This window comes from Astatotilapia calliptera, chromosome 12 (assembly GCF_900246225.1).
Source record: "Astatotilapia calliptera chromosome 12, fAstCal1.2, whole genome shotgun sequence".
Lineage (NCBI taxonomy): Eukaryota > Metazoa > Chordata > Actinopteri > Cichliformes > Cichlidae > Astatotilapia > Astatotilapia calliptera.
In genome coordinates this window covers 17,671,285-17,680,404 of record NC_039313.1, presented here as the reverse complement: position 1 = coordinate 17,680,404, position 9,120 = coordinate 17,671,285, and the positions used below count along the sequence as shown (strand labels likewise).

General features: G+C 40.2%; 1 protein-coding gene across 1 annotated transcript; it reads right to left on the bottom strand.

The window, feature by feature from the left end:
• Positions 1-3,211: 3,211 nt before the first annotated feature.
• LOC113034311 (eosinophil peroxidase-like) lies at positions 3,212-8,856 on the bottom strand. The gene is made up of 15 exons (XM_026188764.1): positions 8,831-8,856; positions 8,519-8,587; positions 8,169-8,253; positions 7,864-8,036; positions 7,633-7,765; positions 7,359-7,488; positions 7,041-7,247; positions 6,588-6,951; positions 6,333-6,493; positions 5,990-6,248; positions 5,742-5,912; positions 4,991-5,228; positions 4,688-4,887; positions 4,486-4,527; positions 3,212-4,355 (listed from the first exon to the last, which is right to left on the bottom strand). The coding sequence occupies exons 2-15, from the start codon at positions 8,583-8,585 to the stop codon at positions 3,937-3,939; spliced, it is 2,649 nt and encodes an 882-aa protein (XP_026044549.1). The 5' UTR covers positions 8,586-8,587; positions 8,831-8,856; the 3' UTR covers positions 3,212-3,936.
• Between the last annotated feature and the right edge of the window lie 264 nt (positions 8,857-9,120).

The following is a 9,120-nucleotide window of genomic DNA, read 5'->3' as shown; positions in this document are numbered from 1 at the left end:
GTTCCTCCAAATAAATGGAAAATAACTTAAATTACTGTACAGGAGTATTGTCGATTATAATTTAATGTTCATGGTTTTAGGCTTTTGTGCACCTTGAGAATTGAACAGAAGAAAAAGACCATGCAGATCATTAACCGAAATCTTCCTGCTGTAACCTGTGTGTTTGGGAGTTCGTCTAGTATTGACTTGTCCGGCCTGCCCCGACTCTTCAGCCCCGCAGGTGTGAGAGGCTCGGCCGCGATTATCGCAACCCGCAAGACTTTCTAAATGTGTGGCTTTTGTAATTCGGTGAAGCAGGGAGCCGGAGCGAGAATGGGGGATTAGTCAGACCGCAAACGTCTTTCTAATCAATTTAACCCACTGAGACGGTCAGGCCGTGCGTTTTAGGGAGGAGCTGGGGAGAGGTGTGGAGAGGGGGGGTTGGTGACTGCTAAACCAAACAATGGGGTATCGTGTGCCGTTCGTCCTCCCCAGAATTCCCCTGCTCCCATGGGACAACCAAATCCACTCTGCACGGATGGCACCGTGTCCTGGGAGGGCAGGAGGGGCGTGGCTTGTGCGTAAGGGGGAGTCGCAGACGCTGCAGCTGGTTTCTGTCCCTCCTCTCCACTGTGCAGAAAACAACAGAGCTAATGCGACCCTCCACGTCCCTAATCGATCGCTATATGTTTGTTTATTTATTTAGGAAAGGACGCAGATCCCCGGGAGAAGTGTCGGCATCTGCAATTGAGGCCACTTTTCTTTCCTTAAGCACATCACCCAGCTAAAGTTTCCCCAAACATTCGGATTAAGTTCTGTTTAATGTTTGTAGGGGAGACCGGGGATAGTTGTAACGTGGGTCAGTTGTAACACTTCCAATTTCTCCAATCAGGGCTAAGTTTCAAATGATGTGACTCATCCTGTGCATGCCCAATTCAGTTCTGCTATCACATGTGAAAAATCAGCACATTTTGTCAAACACAGACAATTTAACATGAAAAAAAGTGATTTGTATGCCAAAAAGTAAGTTTTTCTACTTTATTTCAATTTGTAATAGCATTATCTGCTTTGCAGTTAAACTCATCAAACTTAAATTATGTTATTTGTATGTCTATGGGGATATATTCTGTGTAGGTCTTTAGTGCTAATGTTTTAGCCGTTGGCTGTAATGTTAGCTAGTTCATGGCTATAGGAGTCTGGGTCAGTTGTAACAGCAACAGTCTGGGTTAGTTGTAACAATAATGCAGATGTTGCAACTTACCACACTATTACTTTAACTTATATTAAACAAGTTGGGGCAACGACATCAGCAGAGAGAGGTTCACTGGTCGCATTTGTATATGCGGTTAATGCCATTGGCAACACAATTCCTCCACTGTTTGTGTTCCCACACATACATTATGCAGACCACTGTGTCAGAGATGGACCAGTAGGAAGTACTGGTAGTGGAAATAAATCAGGATGGGTACAAGAAACAGATTTCCTCATCTTTCTGAAGCACTTTGCAAACCACACCAAGGTAAGCCATGATAAAAAGTAATGGAATTGCGATGCTGGTGAACAACTACATTTTTTCAGCTTCATTGTTATGTTCAAAATTGGTGCAAGAGCTGTAGGTTATAATGCCCACTGAGCCAAAGAGGCCAAACTCAAGGAAGACCAACCAAAATTAATGAAATATTCAGTTGCAGAAAATTCCATAATTTGTCTTTTTGGGGGGTTGGAATATGTTCAAAAGCTAGATTTCTGCATTCTGTCACACACACACATAATTACATAATGGCTCTAAGTGCATTCATGTGTTGAATAAACAAAGATTACACGTTAATGTTTTGTTAGTACCCTTATTTCATTGTGTTACATTTTACCCCAGGATATGTTACAACTAACCCAGACTATGGGGTTAATTGTAACATTTCACTCTTCGTGTTTGAGACCATACCATGCAATGGGTAATTGTGCTGCAGAGAAAATAGCTGCACTATTTAATAGCAGAGACATGTAAATACTTTGCATTACATTTTGAATCCACTACCTTAAACGAGCTCCAATTTACAGACAGAAATGTCAAAAATGTTACAACTATCCCCGGTCTCCCCTATATAGAATAAAATATTGCAAGCCAAATGGAAAACAGGGATTGGTCCATAGCTAGTTTCAATAACACAGAGAGAAGACCGTCTGTTTGTGCGCGAAGATCTGAATAAATCCCCCACATGACTGTTATAGGCTGTTTGATCAAAATGGGTTTTCACTGCAAATTGGCTTCATGATATCAGTGCAGTTAACATCTGCCCAACACATTACTGCAAAATTTTCATCTCAACTGCAGATGTTTGGTCCAAACATCTGCAGTTGAGATGAAAATTGAGATGAAAATTTTTAATAGTGTAAAATGCACGGGTGTTGCATTAACGCTATTTTACTTTCGCTCATTAAAGTGTAAAATGTGCATCCTTTGAAAGTAAAAAACAAAAACAAACAAAAAAACAAAACAAAACAAAACAAAAGAACTATTCCAAACCTTTGCGATAAGTAAATGTAAAACAAATGATTAAAGAATGCTTTTAAACTCTCAGTCTCAAAGTGGTGAAGTGCTTTATGTAAATTAAGTCGATAACGTACCTCCTATTTAAAATTTGATTTGAGTTCTTTATTTGAGAAATTTTGTACTTGTTGTCAGGCTGCAAATTCTGACATGAACTTATAATAGAAAACCCCTTTTTGAATGCGGACCACTTCATGGGAGCGTGCGTTTATGATCTGTAATAGTTTAGATAATTTATTTTTACAATAAGAGAAACTTGGCTTTGAAAAGGATTTACCAACTACTGAATTGGGTTCATCTCTTTAGAAACACGGGGATAAATACCGCCAGAATATATTATATTTTCTTTTGCTTTAGTCATCTTTGAAAGATCAATCTGCTTTGTTTCTTTGTTCTAATGAAACTATCACAAACTTTCAAACTGTTTAAAGGAAACATTAAACGAAATTAAGTGTTATGTTTTTAAAGAATCATCTATTTTCATACAGATTGAGTTAAAATAACTCAAGAATCAGCATAATCACAACATTCTAGTAAAGTCAGTGAATTTGATCCACGTGGTTGCGCGTCTGCCTAGTTTCCTGTAATTTAAAAGCCTCTACGACAACGCCATCTCCTGGTCTGCATGGAGCATTCAGCTCTGACTTTCAGAGTTGGACGGATCAAAAGAAAACATCTAGTTGCTCATTTTAATTTTCATTTATTAGGAACAGAAAGTCATAAATGTTTATGAATAAATGCATGATCTTTGAAATATCTCTTATGTGATTTAGGAAAAGGATGAAAAACAATAAATCTTCAGGAATTTAAAAGACAAGATTGAACAAATCATTCACGATTAAAATGAATCTTCACAACAAACTTCTTCATCCCTTTTTGCAAGCACAGGTATCAATGGATTGTACATATTTCTTCATTAAATGAAAATCTTTAAAACATTTAAAGAGTGCAACATATTAACCACAGCATGTTTCAGTTGTTTTATCTTTAACCTCCTAATACCCCAACTCTTTCATTTTAAATTTCTCTTTGCTATTTGAGATTTGTAGTGTCATAATTGAACTCTTTATTTGGTGTCTGAACACAGCAGCATTTTTCCTCAGTACAAAATCAAAATGAGAAACAACAATGGTGCCTGTTTGAGCAATATGGCTCATTTGAAAGAGCAAAATTTAGTGTTGTGGTCTAGACAACCCGAAATGTGATGTCCCCATATGTGGACGCCAGGTCAAGGAGGTTAAGGGATTTAGATTGGGGTCACTTTAATTTTAGTAACCTACAAAATGATTATAATAGTTAGTTAGAATTATCATAACCTAAAGGCAGCCTTTTAAAAGGTGCAAGTTAAACAAAAGACATGCAAAAAAAACTGGGCATTGTTGTGAGGATGCTGTCTATTAGTAAACATCCTACACTTCAAATAGCAGATGCCCGTTGAAGTAGCTGTTACTAGTGATGCCATTGGCACTGTTACGAGCAACCAGCCAGACCCTGTCACCACGCTCAAGCTGAACATAAATGCTTCCACTGGCCATCAGGTAACCGGTATGCTTTGTGGTGAATGAGTGAAGAATCCGGTTCCCGTTGCGCACCAGATCCACATTGGCAGACCTCTGGAAAATCGTAAGGCTGAACTCAAACTCATAAACACCCGGGGTCTCACATGTAAAGATCCCATTCTGAGTGTTGTAGCCGTTCTGTCCATTGTAGATCACTTCACGGAAAATGATTGGATTGCCAGCGTTGGGGGAGTTGCTGCCAAGTCGCATTGAGAAAGCAATGTTCCGTTGGTTTTCAGGGGGGCTAGGGGTAAAAGGTGGTTCTGTTTCTGAAAAATAACATAAGTGCTATTATAACGAAATAACCTGTAAACTTGAATATAAGCTACATGTAATACTTTAATATAAATTTGAACATGCATGGACAATATAATATAGAACAATAAGTGAGAGGTTTACCTGGATCTTCTTCTGAACTTGAAGATTCATCTGAATCTGAATCTTAAAAAAAAAAAGTAAAAATCAGTATGTCCAAAATCCTTTAAGAGTAGCTTAAAGTGCTTCACTGATTAGTGACATGCAAGATAAGCAAAAATAATTATTTCCTAAATAATCCAATGTCACTGACTGTCTGGAGTCTAATTTCACATCAAGGACTCACCACCCTCCTTCCATGGATTGAGGTCGAACTTAGGGATGTTCTCGCACTGGGTGTAGCCATTCCCTCGAGGCCGGAACAGGAAGGGGTTTTCAGGGACTTCAGTGATACCGGTATTGTCGCAGATTATACGAGCCATTGATGTTTGCCTCAGTGACCGTTTCTGAGCCTCAGTGAAGACTCCATCATTCTCCCACCAAAGTCTGAAATGGGACAACGTTTAAAGTTTAAAGACCAAATCCAACAGTAAGGCTAACACAGCCCCCTGAGCCTCAACAGTGTTCGCTTTGTTTTCCTTCTGCTTACCGGTCTCCCTGACGGATCTTTTGGAACTGAGTTGCGATCAAGCAGGCAAACAGAGGTCCCACTCGTCCTCCATGGACAAATGGCTCTGACACTCCTCCAAGCCACACATCAATGTTGTCAGGGGTGCCATAGAGATTCAGCAGCCTCTGTGCCAGATCTGTATTGTTCAGCACTGCAGCCAGGTCCTCAAGAGTTTGTGGCTGCGACAGTCCACAGAACTTGCGCCACTTGTTGTAGCCTGAAAAGGATTAAGCACAGTTTAGGACAGTTCATCTTCTATGCATGTTCATCAGAGGCCTCGAATGATTAAGCAAACTTAATTATATTAATCAGTCAAAAAAATCTATCAAAATGTGTTTGTAACTTAAAGAAGTCCAGACGCTTTTCTTTGCAAGCTCCTTTGACTGTTTGTATAGTACTTTCCATGCAAGGTAGAGTAGCTTAAAGTCCTTCACTGATTACTGACATGCAATGATAGGAATTTTTTAAAGAAAAAAATGAAATTGCAAAGTTTCATTAACAATAGAAGTACAAATAATATGAATAATATATAATTAGCTAAATAACTAAGTAAAAAAAATACCTTAAAATAACATAAAGAAAGAAAATAAAGATTATTGTAGCAAGTAATTTCTATCAAACATACTCAATCAAATGAATCAAAAAAGTAGGTTTATGGTTTATATTTAAGGACTGCAGTTCTCTCTTGTCAGATTGAATATACTTATATTTATAAAGATTAAACAAATACCAGGGACTCCGTGGTCTCTTCCTCTCTGCATGTTCAGTGAACCCAGATCCAGTGCCACCCTAGAGGAGAACTTAAACAGCCTGTCCGTCAGTTCCTCAGACATCATGTGCTGCTGAGTGTTCAGTTTGGCTGGGCGACCCACTAGCCCTCTCATGACAGGGTCCACACCACCTGAGAAACACACAAAATCATTTCAGTTTTGAAAATCCTCGACGATAGAACTAAAAAGTTAAAGATTTCGTCTCTACCTTGAAAGATCATTCTCCATGGTGTGAAGAAGTTTCTGTGCAGCAGATCGCTGGGGTATTCAGGGTGCTCCTCGTACTGCTCATCAAGACGGGAAATGATTGGCTGAATCATCAGGTGAGCAAAACGGAAGGCAGCTACGCCAAATACATTGGCGATCCCGGGATTCACGTCTTCATCGTAGCCAGGGTAGGTGGACAGCAGCTCTGCAATGACGTCTGGACCAACAATGTGATGTAAGAAGTCTCTGAATGTCATCACCTAAAAGACCAAAGAGAAACTCAGCAGTGTAATTGAATAATGAGTGTAATTAAAATACTTCAGGAAGTCTAGCTCCTCACTAACCTGGAGATAGGCGCCCACAATCTTGCGAGCCTCCTGATAGAGTCTCTCTCCATCCCACTGTGGATTGAGACAGGCCAGAGCACGTGCGAGTCGGTTGTGTTCACGTAACATGACAGTGTGCAGAGCGGTCAGTGCGTTGTTCTCAGTGGCGCGATCGTCACCTTAAAATTACATGATATTTGAGCGGAAAAAACAAGTCTTGTTGGCTGTGTGCACTTGAGAGATTTGAAAGTCAGTGTATTTGATGGTACTCACCAGCGAAAAAGCAAGGCACCTCCTCCGCATTTGAGTTATTCGTAATGCGAGCTCGAGTGGCACACATGTTGATGCTCATAGAGCTGAAGGGTAAAAACTCACGGCCGGTATCATTAAAAATGTCATTGACCCTCAAAAGACCCTTATCTGAGGTGAGGTCCCGGAGGGAGTGAGCTTTGGCGTCGTCTGAGCCGTAGACTTCACCTCCATCGAGGAAGGACGTGAGAGTGTTCATCTGTTCGCGGACTGTGCTTGCACCGAAGTTGAAGCCAGTGTTTCCAGAGCCACAAGCTGGTGCTGAGCGGGTGAAAGGAATGCACTCATCCTCTGAATTACTGCCGAACCGGGGGTCATTTTCAGGAATCTATTTGGAAGACAAGACACACTCAGCATTCACTCTGAATGCATTTGAATGCAAATATGTATTTCCCTGAGTAATGCAGTGGCACTGACATCAATGGGGAAGCAGGGCTCTCTGCGCGTGCAAGTCTTTCCACAGTCAATGCCGTCACTGAATGAAGCAATGGAAGGAGAAGTAGGAGTGAAGGTCAGGTCATGATCAGTGAACTGGGCAAAGATTGTCACCAGGAAAGTGTAGACTGGATCGCTCTGCACGTCAGCGGTAGGTGTTGGCAAAATGCGGTTGGACACTTCTCTCACCTGTGTATGAGGGTGTAGAAAATGAATTCTGTGTAGAGAGGCTTCATGAACATATTTCTTTAGAGCATTTTGCAGTGTGCCCAGTAAAGATGAAATTCTAAAGTGTCTTACCAGGGGAAGAATGTGATTGTTCACTTCTTGATCACGGGTCCAGCCTTTAGGTGTAGAAGTGCCATCCTCATACTCAGCAGGGAGAAAGCGGAGAAAAGGTGTGTTGGAGGCTCCCCAGCGGGTGTTTTTCCTACATGAGAGAAGCAGATACACTATATTGTATAAAGATAAACAACATCCAACAAAAGACCTCACCCAAGTCCCAAATTATAGGCATCACTGTCAGGACAAAATGGGAAATAATTATTCTGGAAATGATAAATGATTGTCTCACATGTTGTTGCACACACCGCTTGCAGTGCGATATGTGTGCAAGTTTTGAGTTGTCCTACAAGAAGGGATGCGGTGACGTGGAGAGCAGCCTGTCAGTTCAATGAGGGCCTGTAGATTTTCCTTAGAGATCAAATCTGAATAAGACAGACGATGAAAATTAATTAACTTCAACATTTAAGTAAAATGGAAAATGTACCAATTGAAATTTAAATGAACATTTTTAAATACACACCTGTGGCATTGATGGAGCGCTTGTGACGCTTTTCAAGACTTTCGGTGATCATTTGCAAGGAATTAGCCAGGTAATCAGCAGAGCGCACAGCAATGCGGGATGCTCCTCTGGGCTGCTTCATTAGCCGCACAACATCAGCGTAATGTGCGTTTCTTCTCACGCGATCCAAGCTCCTGTGATGTGTGAGGAATTCATATTTGTTAAAGTTTCAAGTAGGATACCTTGAAAAATACTTTGATTTTTGCTGTGCCCATTGGTTCAGGGTCTGAAGATTTAGCTGTAGTTTAAGAGGTCTGGAGACTCACTGTTGCCTTGAATAACGATAGGCTGCATCCACCTTTGCCTTTGCTGCCATCACAGTGTTTTCAATGAAGCTCTGACTCAAATGTGCTGATAAAAGAGAAAATGTTTGCTTTTATTCACTCCTTGCTTCACTGACTGCAAGATACTTTGCTTATTGCATGAAAATGTTTGTTACACACAGATATAAATGCAGAAGAGAAGAAGAAGCATGAAACTTTTACATTTCTTTGTCATCTCATAAATTAATTCGAAAATATCTAAAGCAAATGGTAGAACCATGTGATCATTTCACTTGAGTGAGGAATGCATCAAACGTTATATGCTGCTGTCAGAAGACAGAGTTAGTACTCACCTTCATTGACCTGGCATTGCAAGCACAGGTACAGGCCCACAGCCAGAAGGCAGAGAAACCGATTCATCTCTGAGGAAAAAAGTAAAATAAAATGTAAATTATATATATATATATATATATATATATATATATATATATATATATATATATATATATATATATATATATATATATATATATATAAATAAAACTGGTTCTTCTTCAGGCATGTAACCTTTTTGCTATTGTTACGTGTGTGTGTGTGTGTGTGTGTGTGTGTGTGTGTGTGTGTGTGTGTGTGTGTGTGTGTGTGTGTGTGTACAAGACATATACCTTCTGTATTCTGATGTCCTGTGGCATCCACCAGCAGCTGTCAGAAGTCTGCGCTGCTCAGGTGTTTTATAGGGCCAGTGGACAAGTACGTCATCCCATGCAACATCTGCAGGCAGGAATTTTGCTCGGAATTTTCTCGTTCTTACTTCCTGCCCGTCACCTTTACAGGCGGGTCTTCCTCCTTTGTTTAGTCATGGTATTAAAGAATAAGAACAACATTTTCAAAATACTACCAATAATTGAAAGCGTTTTGATTAAAACGAGGGAGAAAAATCTCACAAATAAGTGTC

Excerpts from the sequence above, each read along its gene's own strand:
- LOC113034311 (XM_026188764.1), bottom strand. The coding sequence starts at position 8,585 with ATGAATCGGTTTCTCTGCCTTCTGGCTGTGGGCCTGTACCTGTGCTTG. Across the intron at positions 7,489-7,632 it reads AGCGGTGTGTGCAACAACAT|GAAAAACACCCGCTGGGGAG; the intron begins GTGAGACAATCA and ends TCTCTCATGTAG. Across the intron at positions 6,494-6,587 it reads GGTGCCTTGCTTTTTCGCTG|GTGACGATCGCGCCACTGAG; the intron begins GTGAGTACCATC and ends TGTAATTTTAAG.